The following is a 17,945-nucleotide window of genomic DNA, read 5'->3' on the forward strand; positions in this document are numbered from 1 at the left end:
AAACCTCCCCCACAGAGACAATTTATTGTGTACATGTTGTACCATTTCACGTCTATTTGATGTTTTTTTGGAAATTTACGAAATGATAGCATTACGAAAATATAAATGCGGCAGTTATCTGTTCCCGCGCGTATGTATTTTATTTTATACCTACATTTTTATTCCAGACACCGAAATAGATGTTAACATTGGCATTCAGCTGTTTCTCGGTGATTTTCTATTTTCACTCTCGGGATAAATCCCAAGTTCTTAAACGCAAGGCTGACATCCCCGCCCTGATAAGCGTTCAAGATCATTTTTTTTTTGCCGTTTACTTTTCCTGTAGCACATTGTAAACATAAATGGCATTTGTGACTTATCCATAAATTTACAGTTTTTCTCTTATTTCTTTCGGAAAATTGAAATGAACTTTCCGACGCTGATTTTTTCAATAAAAAAATGATAATAAGTAAGATGAAAATCACGTCTAATGCTCTCCTGTCCCATCCAGTAGGTTAAAAAGAGTTCTGCAATTATAGACGAGTGTATAAATCTACCTACTCGAGACACACAATCTAACTAGGCAGGTCCAATAGAAAGAGGTTAGCATTCGGGAAACTTCGAGATACCTTCCATTATCCAAATTCCTCAGTGTTTGAAGACCAAAATCTTTAAACAGTGCGTGTTGCCAGTGATGAATCCGAGGCATGGTCAATAACTATGGGCCTCATAGATCAGCCACTTAGCGGGCGATAGAGAGAGCTACCTATGCTTGGAGTTTGAGAAGTAGAAATGAGAACATCCATAAGAAAACCAGAGTAACCGACAAAGCTTAACGGGTTGGCAAGCTGAAGTAGCATTAGGCAGGGCACATAGTTTGAAAAACTGATAGACGTTGGGGTCCAAAGTGATGGAATGGCGCCCTTGTAACGGAAAGCGCAGCGTTGGGCATCATCTCGTATTGTTTAAAATAAATACAATATTAAGTATGTCGTGAGCATATTATAATTTCAGTGTTGTTATTGAGTATATGTGTATCTCTTGATTACCTACAGATACACAACAATTCCTAGTGACTTTTTACATGTTTGTTTCTCTAAAATGTAAAGTTCATTGACTGTTTTATTCATTGACAAATTTTCCAAGCAAACTCTTTACATACCACGTTGAACTACTTGAAGCTCGTAGACTAGCTCGCTGTCACTGACACTGTCCTTTTTATCCTTCAGATAATTTCCGAGCACGGCTCTTTCCATGATACCACGCTTGACGCTGAGTTATACTTGAGGTTTATGGACTAGCCTCGCTGTTACTCGTAGTGTCCACGTTTCAGCATCATAAGCCATTACATATGTTATGGTATCAGAATTGTGTAATTTATAAATTATGTGTTATGGTTGTCGTGGTGTGATTTATTTCGAGACATAGATCATTGTCAAAGGCCAGCGCGTCTTGCCAGCAGCACAAATGTCGAACTGTCGGCTCATTTCCAATGTACTAGTCATACATACTGCACTGATGTGCTAATTAATATAACTACCCGACTACGACACACTTAAGGGTGGTTAGAATTATTATATAGTATGTTTATTTGTTAGTATATATGTAGGTACCTACGTAAGTTCTTTATGTTTCCTCTTATCTTCCAAACTACTCCATACATTTTGAATGACGTAGAGACTAGAGATGCTTCCAAGATTCATGACGTCAAGAAGAATCTAACATGGCGGACATCACCAACGTCACCAACAATACATTTTGACAAATGTCAACGTTTCGTTTGCTTTCGCATGACCTACGCGCGTCCATGGAATAAAGAAGTAGGTACCTTGAAAGTTCGTACAAAGAATTATTACCTTATTATTACCTATTCGTTAGGCGTGTCATAAATGTTAGGTGACGCCTGCAAATAAGAATAGGTACTTACCTACCTTCACAAACTCTCTCTGTTATGTTAAATGATACTATTTAATAGGTATGTACCTCTAAAGTGTCAGTAAATATTTCGTTATCCACCTACTTCTAGGACACAAAAGTACCATTTTTATGTAGCAATACCGCATAAATTAAAAATAATTAGGCACCAGACACACTTACTGCCCCTTTATATTGAAAACGCAGCACTTGCAAAATAACGGTTTGGAGAAACTGCACTTTTCCTTAGCACAGCTAAAATTTTCATGCAAGTACTGCCAAAATCTTTAGCAAAAAACATACTTTCGATGAAAATTTCCCTGAAAATTATTTTTTGTCGTGTCGGAAAGCTCCTTGGGAGTCCAATTTTGTAAAAAACTGTGAAACTCAAAACTGTCGATTACTGTAAATAGAGGTACGAGTCTACCTGAGCATGTTTTTCGCACAGGTACAACATGGGTACAAGTTACAACCGATTAGCCGACTAGGTAAGCTAACGGCAAAACCCATGTCTGGGCAACATTTTATGTCCATTAAAGTTGCACACATTGACTTTACCAACTTTATTTATTAAAATATAATAGCACCTTCTTAATCTGTGTGTCTGTAAGTAAATAGGTATTTAAAGCAAAAATTTAACAAAAATCATCCGTAAAATCTAATAGAACTGAATCAAGGTAAGGGTCACGCAGACCCTGGCCCTGAGCCCAGTTATTCTAGGTCGAGTACGTTTTCTCAATGGCTTTTTAACGGCCTTAAAAAATAAGATTCTATCTGCGAAATTATTTTATATGAAGAGGAAGTTTTAAATTGTTGTTTTACCTGTTTGAATTTGAATGTTAAGACAAAAAGCGCACATTGTAATGTACCGGGAGCTCACCCGGGCAGCGGCCGCTATAAAAAGATCAACATAGGACGGCCGACGACGGCGACCGCGCGACATGCAACCCTGGAAAGCGACTCGACTGTGCCGTCGAGTACTGTTGCCAAAATAATTAAAGAAATCTCCGTTGATGTCCCTCCGCCGCGCCCGCGCCGCTCTAAAATCGTCGCTCTTTGCCCGGGAGTCGATTCACGGGGCGCGGCGGGAAAACATCTCCCGCGTCACTTTTATTTCTTCTTTCCTTCCCGACGCTGTCGAATAAAATATTTCAGTAAGTTCATACTACCTCTAAAAGGTATAAACCGCGAGTGTACCAATATTCACTGTGAAATTAAGTGTCATAAAAGTTACACCGAGGACTGTGAAATATGTGGTGAAAAGTGTTACATAATGTGAAGAAAATTTTGTCGCTATCTCTCAATTTTATTTTTAAAAATACCGCACTTTTTAGGCGCCTAAAGAATAAAAATAGCACTGCATCACGTGGTTATCTTTCGGCCTATAGTAAAGCACCACATTTATTCACTACCATAAATTATATTTGTTGTGTTTGAGTATTTTCAAATTTACATAGCAACAATTATGCTAAAATTATTCATATAAATGTATTCGCCCAATTTATTATAGCATAAAATAATAGAAACGTAATAAAAAGATCATCGTTTGTTAACATTGGTTTTGACCTGGATAACAGGTGGCGCTAGCAACGAATTTATTTTACGTCAGTCTTGGAAAAAATGACGGCTGGATTGGATACGTGTTGGTGTAGTTTATGATATTTACGAGAAAAAGTATTAGCTTAGTACAAAATATAGTTTATAATAAAGTAAAGAACTCAGACAATTTATGTTAAGTGAATTAATTAATAAGAGACCTTTTGCTCATGTAATAATAAAGTTCACGGTGAGTGTGCAGTGTTCTGATCAGACGGTGCTTAGAGTAGGTAAAGGAGGAAATAGCTAGTTAACGGCCTTCCAAAATTGTGTGCCCTATTTACTAAAGCGTCTCAACTTCAAGTTGTAACCATGAAGATGTTTTAACAATCATTAGAAGAAAAAGTGGTTAAAGTAGTACTCCTATAAAAATGAATAGTTTCGAGGTTAACTTAGGCTTCTGCGTAATGAATGACGTTAGATTATTGTAATATAAAGATCTTTATTAATTATTACGATTCATTCCTAACGAAAAACAATCGCAAACTAAATTTATCAGGTTGTAGGTAGTTAAAACATAACCTCTGCGATTCATGATGACTTGTCATTTTATAACCTATATCCTTTCTTGTATTTTAGAACTGACGGCAACGTAGAAAATTCACCATGGAGGACGCTCACTCGAAATCCGTGGATGAAGTCTTAGGATATTTTGGCACAGACCCAGACAAAGGCCTCACTCCAGACCAAGTCAAAAGAAATCAAGACAAATATGGGCCAAATGGTAAGTAGCTTTGTTTATAAGGCCAAGATTCCACTAGCAATAAAGCTTGCTTGAAGTCAGCTCTGGCAGGTCACTTGTATATCACTTGTAACATGTAAACACTTGCTGCAAGTCAATCACTGCAAGTTTAAGTTCAGAACTTTAGTTCTACACAGGATGACATGAGAATGATAACTGACTTCTGCAAGTTTTAATGCAGGTAAATTATTGTTGATAAACTATTCAGAGCAGGGCAGACTTTTTGAAATTCTTACAACTTTTAGGTATTACTTTCTTACAACTTAGGTATTACATTCCTAAAATTACCAAGCAACAGCTTTTCCATATTATGTACTCATAGCAAAGATTTTTTTAATTTAAATACAAGTTAGCCCTTGACTGTGATCTTTTGATAATGTTATACTATGTATTTATATGTCTGTTAAGATGTATGATACTAAATAAATACGAAAGACATCTCAAGGTACACTTTAATTATTTTTTTAACATACTTTAAAACCAAATTGAAGTTGTTTCAATTGTAAAAAAAACACTCAAACAAAACAACACTAAAAACAAAGGTCATTGACTGTGTATTTTGTGTTTAGAGATATAAAGTATTTATATATAATATACTTTAATATACAGCAGGTTAAATAATTCATACAAAGTAATTTTTTACAACAAATTGATGGCACATTAAAAACATAATAAATCTCTACCCAATTAAAGATAACTGTAACCTTCTGATTTAATTTATAATCTTTAAATAATATAATTAGTAAAACACTACTATACAATTCAAATATTCTTATTTGAATCATATACATACTTAGAATTTCAAATATTACTTAGATACTTAGAATTTCAATTTCTTTATTACACATAAATATATAGAAGTTATTATGTTAAAGCAGCAATTAGTAAATATAAAAAAAAAATTATGCAGAACATATTTTGATCACATACATTTTTTAACTGAAGGCAAACCATTTCTTAGACAATCCATATTGGTTTCCTTTACCGACTGCCTCCACTTATTCAATTAAAACTATAACAAGCATAATCATGAGAAAGTGACTCACAAAAAGCATTGTACCTACCAATAAATTGACAAAAATCATTGCAAGGTGTCTTACTTTTTTGTTTGTATTCATAGAAACCAATAGTTATTTTGTCAATTTTCTCTAAGTGAAAGTTTGCCAATTTTTTGCCAATATTATTAGAATAGCTTGACTGAGGGGCATAACTAAAGTTAAGTTAAAGACTAGGTTTTTAATTACAGGCTACTAGTTTTTATTTATTTATTTATTTATTTAAACAGCTTTATTGCACAAAAAATACAAAGATAATAAATGATACAATTTTAGAAATGCAAAGGGCGACCTTATCACTAAAGTGATCTCTCCCAGGTAACCCGTATGTTCGAAACTACAGAACTATAAGACGAGGATTTTTTATAAAGATGAATACTTAGTAGTTGTAACACAAGAAATAAATCAACAATTTTATAGTAAGGTCATAATAGTATTTACTATTTACATAACACTTAAGTAAATCTTCCAATATGAAATCAATAATGCTAACTGAATTTCCACGCTGGGGATCACCAAATAAATTAAAGCAATTATAATCATAATAAATAATTTATAAAGAAATGTTTTAACAATAGCATATTTATCAGTTCAACCTTATAAAATTTACCATGACATAGAAACTGAAGACCAAATATCAAAGAACTATTCTTCCATATGAATCATATAATTCTAACATACAGACTAAAATGACTAACATGACCAAGTACTTATGATGGAACCTTTACTTAATGACCTAAAACTTTTTATTCAATTGCGAGTTTATTTTATGGAGAGAAGAAAAAGAAGAAAAAAACACCAAGTATCTTACTTTCATTAATTACTTCCTTCAATAAAAAATCGGTTAAGTGCGAGTCGGACTTGCAGACGAAAGGTTATGTATGGTCCGCAAGAAATAACACTTTTTGTAGTGTAACCACAAATTCATGCTATTCAGATTTTTCCCTACTTGTGCTATTTATAAGGCATTTGCCAAATTTCATGATTCTAAATCAACAAAAAGTACACTATAGGATTTGACTCCCTTGGTGTGGGTCTTGAAGATTGACATAACGAGGTGATTATATAAGGGTTCCTTTTTTCTCTGGATATATGGGACCCTAAAAAGTCAACCATAATCATCTATACCTTCTAAATTTTGCCTTGACTTCATCATTCTAATGTGATACTAGATGCTTACTTATATTTATTTTGTTTAAATTGGCTGATGAGTTTCGCTTGTAAACGATAGCAAATTAAGCCAAGGGCACGTGCAGTTTCTTTTTCCTAACAAGATGAACTTGTACTGCTTGATGGGCATTGAAGATATAACTTAAGTCAAAAACTTAGCCAGATAACATGAGAGACATTGATGTACTATGTCTTCAGTTTATCACCATAACATAAAGCTTAAACAGGTTTAAACCAGCTGTATGTCTTTTTTCATACTAAGAATTTTCAATGTATTCTTAGAATAGCATAGATGCCTAGCTAGATTTTGAACTTAGGTACTTTGATTTTGCTCCTACTTTTGAGTTAAGAGTGTGAATGATGTTTGAAATGGAAATTTACTTATTGGTAAATGACACGATAGTCATGTTTGGAGTTTTAACTGACTTATATATTTTGTATTTATTACTAAGTTTCAATCGTTTTTAGTAAATTAATGAAAGCTTAAAGTTTTTTACTTTTATCTTATACTAGAGGATTCCCGCGACTTCGTTCGCGTGGATGAAGGTTTTCGAAGATCCCGTGGGAACTGTTTGGTTTTCCGTGATAAAAAGTTGTCTATGTCAATAACATGGACGCAAGCTACCTCAGTACCTTTCATACAAATCGTTTGAGGAGATGGGTCTTTAGGAATCCCATGGGAACTCTTTGATTTTCCGGGATGAAAAGTAGCCTATGTCCGTCCCCGGATGTAAACTAACTCTGTACCTTTCGTCAGAATCGGTTAAACTGTTGGGCCGTGAAAAGGTAGCAGACAGACAGACAGACACACTTTCGCATTTATAATATTAAGTATGGATGCTGAGTACACAAGTAAAGATTTATTCATATGTGCTTTAGGAGTTATTTTTAGTATTAGTATAGAGGTCGTCGGTGATCGTAGCGCAGGTTCTCGGTGGTGCGTGTCTCTGAACATCGGTCAGGCGCCCTCTCAGGCGTTATGACAACCCCTTATTCCCTCATTTTATAAAAATAGAAAAATATTATTCATTTTGCGGGGCATTGTTCTGATAAGAATCTTAGCTGTCTTATTTGTCTGAGCTTAGTGCGTAAATCTAAATATATATAAGGAAAAGTTGACTGACTGACTGACTTAATTATCAACGCACAGTTCAGTCTACGGGACGGATTGGGCTGAGATTTTGGTTTGCATATCTAGCGGAGTGGAGTGGAGCGGAGATGTGTCTAGTCGACTGATCACATTTTCATAATCTGATAAGCTGATAAGTCTGTTGAACATTTCTCCGCTTGGCTTTAGTTGACCTGCATCCTGATACGAAAGTTGTTATAATATTGAAATAAGTATTGTTTAAAGCTGTTTGTTTTAATACAAAAGGCAACTAAATTGGTTCGTTTGAAACTTATCTACCTCATGGCACAGTCATATTGACTTAGGTTTTTTGGAAACTATAATAATGATTATTTTAAGATACTCTCAAAAAATATGTTGTTAGTTATAGTAGTACACTGAATAATAAATAGATATGAGAAAAAGTAATCTAAAGCTTACCTTCCCAGACTAAAGATATCGTTGTTATCACTTGAGTCATGTAAACAAATTAGCGTACCTACATTTACATACTCACAAAGAAGGTCATTGACATTGTTGTATAGTGAAAAAAGTCGTTAAGTTTGTATTTTTAAATATTTCATCTAAATAAAACAGCGTCGCCGGTAGACCGTAGATAAATAACTAAGTATTAAGAGATTAAGATTTATTTATTTTTTATAGCGGGTGTAGCGACACTATGTTAGTGAACAAACTATAATAATGACCGCCAAACTACCATAGCTTAGGAACCCTAACTTTTGCGTGGTCTGACACGCACTTGACCTACTTATACTATTAATGGTACGGCTCCACTATCGGTATTCGGCAAATTAGTCGAGTTCAGGCTTTTACGATAGTTCGGCATTTGGCAAATTACTGGCCACACTATTCGGGATACGGTGCGGCGAATATTTTGCGTTGCCGATTTTTAAATTAGCTTGGAAAATCAGCCGGCAGACGCGACATTCTGTGACAGCGAATAGTCCTCCCTGTGGTAACGTGTTAGATATAACTCCGAAAAACAAAAAGTTCCTGCGCGTATTTTTTTTTTAATTTATAGACTAGCGCTTAGCTGCAATCAGACCTACTAGCAAGTGATGATGCAGCCTTATATGTAGCGCGCTTGTCTAAAAGTTGCCTATTCACTCTAATCGATAATAAAATTCGATTTTTAAAAAATCTTAATACGCTTATACGTTCGAGTTAGAATGAATGTTCGGAACGATACGATTGGCTGCTGGGTTGCCGTAGACTTTGGCCACACAATTTGCGATATCACGAATCATTTGCTGAATCCTGATAGTGGTGCCGCACCATAGAGATTCATTGGTAATCTCGTGGCGTATACCGAGAAAAAATATTAGTTGATAAGCTCGCTTGGAGTGTATAATTGCGATAACACGCTTTGTTTCAATATATTTGCATAAAACCTTACTTTGCCATTACCTACCGCGTTATTTCTTTCCGTTTTCAGCATGTCCGTCACAACTAAATTAGCATTTTCCTTTATCTCCACCTGTTTATTGTTACGGCTAATGTTAGTGTTGATGACAATCTCAGAATTACCCGGCTAAACTTACGTGTAGCTGAAACATACCAGGTCCAAGACATAAAATTACAAACGTATCTTCCAAACAATAAAGAATCATCAAAATCGATTCACAATTGGCGGACTAATCGCGTAAAAATACAAAAAAGAAAAAACATACAGTCCAATTGGTAATCTCCTACTTTTTTGATGTCGGTTAAAAACTGTGAGAGATCGTCAGGCATCATCGATCTATTTCATACGTAACGCAAATCTCGTATTTTTCGACTTTCCCTTCGTCACACTCGAGCTAGTGTTCCTATTGTTATGTAGACTGATAGTTCTTTACAAAATGAGGTAAATATTATCTAGAATAGGATCAATTTTCATTTCTGTGTTGCAGGAGTGAATTACAGTTATTTGATTGTTATATTCTTTTCAAGATTAAATATCGATCCTTTATAGAGTAGGTACTAGCAGATGCCCGCGTATAGATTTACGCTTTTTAAATCACAGAAACTCATTTTTCGATATAAAAAGTACCTACATATCAATCCAATACCGGATTGTAGATCTAACGGCCGGTTCACACATGTCTCCGTTTTACTGTTCCGTTTTATCGTGTACGGTTTTTTTTCGTCGATGGCGTATGTAGTTGTATGAGCGACTTCACACATGGCACAGTATTCTGTATACAGTAAAAAATATCGTTCCGTAAAAAAATTACATTCCGTTTTGTCATCGAATACTGGTCGGACGGAACGGAAATAGTATACGGATACGTAGAATTTTAACGGATAGATCCATCCTTGTAGAATAGCGGCGGTATAGTGCGAGTTTTCTGTTCACACATCGCATCCAGTAATGACGGATCCGTTGAACGTTATAAGGTGCCTATATGTGAACAGAGCATAAATTTATGACGTATCCGTTAAAAACGTACCAGTAAAACGGACTCCCATGTGTGAACGGGCCGTAACGGCCGGTTCACACATGTCTCCGTTTTACTGTTCCGTTTTATCGTGTACGTTTTTTTTCGTCGATGACGTATGTAGTTGTATGAACGACTTCACACATGGCACAGTATTCTGTATACAGTAAAAAATATCGTTCTGTAAAAAAATGAAATTGCGTTTTATCATCGAATACTGGACGGACGGAACGGAAATATACGGATACGTAGAATTTTAACGGATAGATCCATCTTTGTAGTATAGCGGCGGTATACTGCGAGTTTTGTGTTCACACATCGCATCCAGTAATGACGGATCCGTTGAACGTTATACGGTGCCTATGTGTGAACAGAGCATAAATTTATAACGTATCCGTTAAAAACGTACCAGTAAAACGGACTCCCATGTGTGAACGGGCCGGAGTATCTTTCAGATTTGCTGTGGCCTGACACTCTTTGGTTATTAGCTTTATTAACACAGTTTTTAAGAAGTAATTAAAAGAAGCGTTTCCTCATTTCCTTTCTTATAATTTGCTACCAAAACAGCTATAATGCGGATGAGGTCAAGTCTATGCGATAGGTAATAATATTATCAAAAGTTTAACGGTTCACGAAACTGTACTAATCAGTCATCTCAAGAATTTGCGGTTTGCCTACACCTTTATTCAATAAAATGGCACGTTTAAAAATAGAGGGCTAAAAGGTAGACAAGCGATTGTTTATTTTTCTGGCCTCAAACCACTCGATGAGAGATTAGTTTGCTCCGGCAAAATAATCGCCTGCGCGTCCGAGCTACACGTCACTCCACTTTGAGCTCGGTCACAATACGGAAAACTTCCAACCGAAATAGATTCCTTGAGCAAATTCAGTTCTTGGTAATGAATTTCCATGCTCAAAGTGTCTCTGGTTTATCTATTTATCTATAAACAATAAAATAGTATGTCATTCTTATAGTGCCCTGCCTTGTACTCGTATCTTTTGCATCCAGTGTATTTAATTAGTTAGGTATTCTACAAAGTTTTTTTTATTAAATAAATAATTATATTTATCATTATAGGAAAACTATCATTATACTTTCTATTTTTAATTTTTCAATAATTGGCGTCACAAGTAAATTGACTTAGTTACGACTTCAAAATTAACTCATAAAACAAAAGACCTGTTACATTTAATGTACTCATAAACTTTTTATAACCGTTGTGCTTGTATATTGTTACTTAGGTATTTCCTTATTTAAGTTTGCTTCATTATCTACCTAGTCAATCAATACAGGCAAACTTTGAATTATCAAATAAGGTTCAAGATTAAAATAAAATTCATAATATCTTCATGTGATCTTCACATAAAATTAATCACAATTATTCACAACACACGTTCTTAATCTTCAAAACGGGTGTTATATTAAGCCATGTGGTCTTGTACATCGCTTTAAGTGCGCTTACAAAATGCCTTTGTACCTACCTTTTCTTTTAATATAAATCACTGATCAAAGAAATATCCTGGCCGTGATTTAATAAGAATGTATATATTTTATTTATGTTTGAAAATGAATACTCACTCCAAGATTATATATTATTATTGTACCAATGATAATTTTTATTATTTATGTAACGCCAAATTAAAGTACTAAATTTTTTGATGCTTTACGATGACGTATCAATGAATCTTCCAAATATTTTAATTCATTCCTGCTTTGTTACGATAGCAGTTTACACTAGAAAATGATTTAATTAAAGTGTGATAGCGCCCTTAAATATTGCAAAATATCGGAATATAATCGGGATTTCTTTGGGGTATTATTGTAATACATACCTACGTGCCTACTTAGCAAACTTGGTATTAGCAGGATTAAGTCTATTTTTCAATATAACTACGAATTTCCCATAGGTCAATGATCTTTATAATATGTACCGTACGTAAACAATCTCTGTAATATGTTGCAGTCTTTATCCCTGCTTCGTAATTCCCATTGCTGAATGTCGTGGTCACTTCTATTAATCACATAATGGAAAAAAAATCTTGGGGACAATACTTCATTCTGAAATGTTTTTTTTTATTATTATTAAGTATCACGTTTAAGTTCTCTAAGTACTCTCGTTAAAGTACTTTATGCATACAATTAAAAAGAAAAATAAAACCGACTTCAAAAACGACAAACACTAAAAAGTAAAAAATAACTTTTGTTTAGCTACACGTGTAATGCACCTAGGTATGAAGTCGAGCGAGCATATTAAAACAAAATTAGAAATCCAAGAGTGAAGCTCGCCCGACTTCATACCTAGGTGCATTACACGTGTAGCTAAACAAAAGTTATTTTTTACTTTTTAGTGTTTGTCGTTTTTGAAGTCGGTTTTATTTTTCTTTTGAAAATTTTTTATTTCACAATTTTTAGTGGCCCCACTGTACTATAATATGCTGTGCCCAGTTAAAACCCTACTGTTTACTAAGCTATTACACTGATCGCGAGCAATTTGCTCCTATCCATTGAGGAGTTCTGTTCTTCATCTCCGAAGATATTCATCAGATCTTCACCAAATTTATATGGGACCACCTGCACAGTATATCCTTTCAAACAAAAAAAAAAAATTCCAAATCGGTCCAGGGGTCTTTGAGTAATCGGGGAACATACATAAAAAATATAAAAAAAAAATAAAAAAAAAAAAAAAAAAAGATCCCGACGAATTGAGAACCTCCTCCTTTTTTGGAAGTCGGTTAAAAATGCATTAACTGCAAAAAAAAAATTTTACGCTTACTTTCTTCTTGACCTGAATATTTGTTCTGAACATATAAAGTATGTATGTACCCATAAGCGAGTACATTAAAAACGTCCTACGTAATCGCACTATTGAAATATTATATTATGTTAAGGCGTATTTACATTATATTAGTGATAAGAACTAGTTTTTTATGCTTTGCCAAAGTATAAAAAACCGTGTTCCTTACAGCTACAATTGTTAAGGCTGGAATCATACTTATTTATTTTACACGCCACTCGACCTAATTTTTTAGCAAATTGACTAGAAGGTATAAGCTATTACCTGAAAACCTATTCTCATGTCAGTGGCTTGTTAAGGTAGTTAGTTAGTTAGTTAGTAGTTGCAAGTACGTAAAGTGTATCTCTGTGATAGACGCTGATAAGGATGTTTAAATCCGTAACGAATTTTCGTGGTGTAAAACTAAATTACATAGTCACTGAGATACAGAAATGGTCTACAAAAGACACTGCTCGGTTTGATGTTGGGCGTTTGTGGTGTGTAGAAAATACTACGATTTGATGTGCTTAAAACGCGGCTGGTAGTGTCTGGTCGAATGGCGGTTATGTGTACGTTTCCAGCATAATTATATTTAGCAATGGTAAATACTTATTTATTGGCGTGCGTCACTTGATAACTTAAGTATGGCAGAGGAAACAAGCCTATACTACTTTGCCATAGGAACATAGTATAGTTAGTATGAATACAAAACTTTTTTTGTGACGTGGTTTAATAGCTTACCAGGTTAGTCATGGCTGAGAGCGGCGCGTTGTACCAATGTAATATCAAATGGTAAAGTAACATTTGGTCATTGGGTTGATAACCGAATGGTGACGCAGCTTTCAAGGTGATAAGTTTTGCCGTGCGTTTGAAGGCTGCCATACACCTAACCGACTCACTGATAAATAAAATAATCGTTGCAACATATTATTATCTGTTATGTCAGGCTTCCGTACACAGTTAGGGTGCTCCCTCACCGGGAGCATTCACGTGTACTGTAACATTATAGATTCGTCTTTGAGCATTACATTACATTAATACCTCCCTGACTGACGAGCATTCGCGTGTAATGTAATATATAGATTCGTCTTTGAGCATTACATTACAATTCTACCTCCCTGACTGACGAGTATTTGCGTGTAATGTAATATTGATTCGACTTTGAGCATTTTCAGCATTTCATAGCAAGATGTCAGACGAAGCGGTCGTTGTGCTGAGTGCGGCAATATTAATTCGACATTGTTATTTACGTAAAAAAAAAAACACAGAAGAAACGATATTGGTGTCATGAATTATATCAAAACCGGCAAAATACAGGCGGTTTGGATATTTTAGAAAGAATCAACCGACCCATAAGTAAACTTAAAATGTTTTTAAGAATCTCTTCTTCGGATTTTGAACACTTAATAAATCTCATTGGACCATATGTTAAAAAAGAAGATACTAATTATAGACAAGCAATAACAGTGCAAGAAAGATTAGCTGTTACATTACGATTTTACGCATCTGGTGATTCTTATTCAAGTTTGCAGGTTACTTTTAGAATGTCCAATCAGATTATAAGTTGTATTATCAAAGAAGTGAGTGAAGCTATAATTGGATGTTTAAAAGAAAATATACTGGTGAGTTTATTAATCTAGTTTATTAATCAATCAGATCTCCAAATTCACGCATAAACCCCTCACTTTCTTGGCTATTAATGCTGGCTTCAGGCGAAGAAAGTTGGGCGTCTGCAGTGGATGGAACTGCTGCTGGTGAGGGTGTACTTTGGAGGCCTGATGGTCCAGCATGGTTTGATTCATTACGCGAAAGTTGAGAATCAGGAGTCCAATATCCATGTTGCTGGTACATGTACTCATATTCACCGCGATCGGCACTAAACAAGATATTGGAAATGTGGTGCTGTACACAGGCCCTAGTATTATGAGAGTACGTCTTGAGTTTTTCAGTAATAAATTTCCCAAAAGTAGTGCATTCATCCGATTTAGCAGAAGTAAAGTCTTGCAAAATTTGGAAAGTCGAGTGCATTATATCATCACTTCCATCCACCTTCGCTTTTTTCCGTTGTGGTGCATCAGGATTTTCAGGTGGCTTGTCGCGAGTCTCCTGCAAGTCTTGTGTCCCAGGTTCACAAGGAATCTAAAACAAGGTTTTTTTTCAGTTACCTAGCATACCAGATGGTTGGCTAAATTTGGCTGAAAACTTCAATAACCAGTGGAATTTCCCTCATTGTGTCGGCGCTATAGATGGCAAACATGTAGTCCTGCAAGCCCCATACAGAAGTGGAAGCGATTACTATAATTTTAAAGGTTTTTTTAGTATAGTTCTATTTGCGGCTGTGGATTCAAATTACAATTTAATATATATAAACTGTGGCTGTCAAGGGAGAATCTCTGATGGAGGAGTATTTAATAATTGTAATTTGTATACTAAAATGCAGAATAAATCTTTGAATCTACCACAGCCAAGAGCATTGCCGATGCGGAACAAAGAAATTCCTTATTATTTTATTGGGGATGAAGCTTTCGCATTATCAGAAAATATAATGAAAGTGTATTCAGGACATCATCGTAAAGGAACAAAGGAGAGAATTTATAATTACAGACTTTGTAGAGCACGGAGAGTAGTCGAAAATGTGTTTGGCATTATGTCAGCAGTTTTCAGAGTGTTGCGGAAACCCATGTTATTGCAACCAGAAAATGCTACTTTAGTAGTTAATGCCATAGCACACCTACATAACTTCTTACGAAGAAATCGGCAAAGTAGGGATTTGTACACACCTCCGGGATTTTTCGACAGGGACAATTTAGGAGTAATCACACCAGGATCTTGGAGGGCTGATACCGAAGAAAATACTGGTTTAATGGATTTGGATGAACAACAAGAAGCAGCACAAATAGTTCCTCAAGAGATACGTGAAGAAATTAGTAATTATTGTTCGCAAGAAGGAGCAGTACCATGGCAAAACGAATATGCTTAATGTTTATTAATGTCCTGCTTTATTTAGCCTTGATAGGTTAAAAAATATTTAAAACTTGTGTAAACAGATATTAAATGTAATATACATAATATACTAACTGAATCTGTTGTCTTCCGTGGTTCATATCTGTCCAGTATAAATGATAAAGCTGCATATGCGAACCAGGTACTAGTATATACTTCTTCTGCACCTGAAATATAGATTATGTAATATGTACTGAATTGAAAAATATTCTGACAAAATATAGTATGGTGAAGGCACCTATAGTCCACTTGTTTAGGTATGCGGATGCCCAGTTTTGAAGTGTAATCAACATTGATCAAGATCATTTCTAATCAAGTTTGTTTACATTTTTTCTAAACAAATGGCCTATAGTGAAGGTATCATCAACAAACAAAACGTGCCCTAGGTACCCACGAGTCGTGTGGAATGTGACCTCTCCGCCACTCACACTCACCCCTTGCTTGTCACAGTTATTGTCATGACTAAAGTAGATGTAGGTACATAAATAAAATATGTTACCCACCTTTTCCGGTTCCTGAAGCACTTTTTTTCATTTTGCTCTTTTCTCTTCTAAGAGATGCTAAAAGGCTTGTGATTTTCTTTTGACATTCTTCTACGGTTATTCCAAATTGATCCGATAATTTCACCCAACCGTCTTGTTTTATTATTTTATTAAAGTGTTGAGGATGCTTAGGGTCCCATAATTCCCTGATTTCCCTATATTTTTCTATGAATAATAGAGTCTTCTCTTTGTCCCAAGCCATTACTTAAATTTAGAACTGTCCGTGACGCCAAAAAAATCTCCGAAGCGTCAGAAACACTTTATGACAACGTGCGTTCACTTCACTGTCACGTAGGCTACTGAGCGGGCGGGCGGGGGGCTAGGGGCAGTGAAGCCCCCCGCCCGCCCGCTGAAGCTGTGAAGCGCATTGATGTTACAAGTTGTATCAAGATAATACACATTGTATCATTACAAGGTGCGCATTGTAATGCTCGGTTCTCCTCCTTCACTGATGTATGCCCGTTTTGTATCATTACAAGGTGCGCATTGTAATGCTCGGTTCTCCTCCTTCACTGATGTAATGCTCAAATCTGTAACGTTACATTACACGCGAATGCTCCCGGTGAGGGAGCACCCTTACACACGTTTGGTCTTATCCTTCCGTGTTATCCAAAACGATAATTTATATTCGTATGCTCTCAAATACAACTACGCAGACTAATAAAATTCTAAAGCTACCAAAAAAAAAAACTACCTTAAAAAATCTTTTGCTATCAACTCGGGGTAAAATCATATTCATATGTAGGTGATCTAGATGATGCGAAAAAATTATTCCGTCATTTAACGATAAATAATCTGATTTGTCGACAAAACATATCTCCGCTGGTGGATTCCGGGCCTTATGGTTCGTTATGAATAATACACATTACACACCGAGACATAATTCTATCTTGAAAAAGGGGACCCGCTTTAAATTCTATTACATCATCTATCAACAATCTGACTCATTTACTGAACAGATCTCTGCTTAGATGAAGACAGAGACGTTCTAACGTTAAGATCTAGTGGCTTAGGCGTATCGTAAGATACTGCAGTGCTTTATATCGAGTGGGATGTAGATGTAAAGGTACGTGGCGCCTGAGAATGCTGACGCGTGATGCGATGAGCTCCAGAGTGCCTAGTGACTGAAATACTGTACATATATTATACATATCGAATAGATAGACGCCTGCGGTTTATTTTGGACAATCTTACGTTGGTGTCTTGCGTATAGTTGGCATCTATAACAAGTTAGACGTGAGATTCGTTCACGTTTTGATATCTGTTGAACGCTCCTATACCAGCAAACCATGTAAAATACCTACGTGCCAAAATGCTCCTTATCCTTTTTAGTTATAAAAACATTTTTTTATTTACATATATTATATACAATATTAATATAATACTATACCTACTAACAATATTAACAAAACGTTCCAAGTTTAAAATCATATGGACTAAAGAAGGAGCAAACGTAAAGAACGTAGGTACTTACTTAGAAACATTTTATTTTCAACTATCTTTATGCCCGCGACTTTGTCCGAGTGGACTACACAAATTTTAAACCCCTATATTACCCCTATGGGTAATAACCCACTTAGGGGTTGAATTTTCAAAAATCCTTTCTTAGTAGATGTCTACG

General features: G+C 35.4%; 3 protein-coding genes across 7 annotated transcripts in view; 2 read left to right on the forward strand and 1 right to left on the reverse strand.

The window, feature by feature from the left end:
• The window catches only part of LOC123880934 (calcium-transporting ATPase sarcoplasmic/endoplasmic reticulum type), a 41,710-nt gene that overhangs the window by 5,316 nt on the left and 18,449 nt on the right, over positions 1 to 17,945 (forward strand). For 3 of the 5 annotated variants that reach the window (XM_045929361.1, XM_045929362.1, XM_045929358.1), the window contains exon 2: positions 4,069 to 4,213. In XM_045929361.1, the coding sequence (XP_045785317.1) occupies positions 4,096 to 4,213 (118 nt within the window). In that variant the 5' untranslated portion in view covers positions 4,069 to 4,095. Of the gene's footprint in view, positions 1 to 2,913; positions 3,048 to 3,514; positions 3,680 to 4,068; positions 4,214 to 17,945 lie in introns of those variants that run through there. The other 2 variants (XM_045929359.1, XM_045929360.1) reach the window with 2 other exon arrangements.
• On the forward strand, positions 14,147 to 15,861 carry LOC123880948 (protein ANTAGONIST OF LIKE HETEROCHROMATIN PROTEIN 1-like). The gene is made up of 2 exons (XM_045929390.1): positions 14,147 to 14,401; positions 14,941 to 15,861. The coding sequence occupies exons 1-2, from the start codon at positions 14,147 to 14,149 to the stop codon at positions 15,757 to 15,759; spliced, it is 1,074 nt and encodes a 357-aa protein (XP_045785346.1). The 3' UTR covers positions 15,760 to 15,861.
• Positions 14,403 to 16,526, reverse strand: LOC123880952. Its single transcript, XM_045929396.1, has 3 exons — positions 16,286 to 16,526; positions 15,858 to 15,949; positions 14,403 to 14,918 (listed from the first exon to the last, which is right to left on the reverse strand). The coding sequence occupies exons 1-3, from the start codon at positions 16,524 to 16,526 to the stop codon at positions 14,424 to 14,426; spliced, it is 828 nt and encodes a 275-aa protein (XP_045785352.1). The 3' UTR covers positions 14,403 to 14,423.

The sequence above is a fragment of the Maniola jurtina genome, chromosome 3, assembly GCF_905333055.1.
Source record: "Maniola jurtina chromosome 3, ilManJurt1.1, whole genome shotgun sequence".
Classification (NCBI taxonomy): domain Eukaryota; kingdom Metazoa; phylum Arthropoda; class Insecta; order Lepidoptera; family Nymphalidae; genus Maniola; species Maniola jurtina.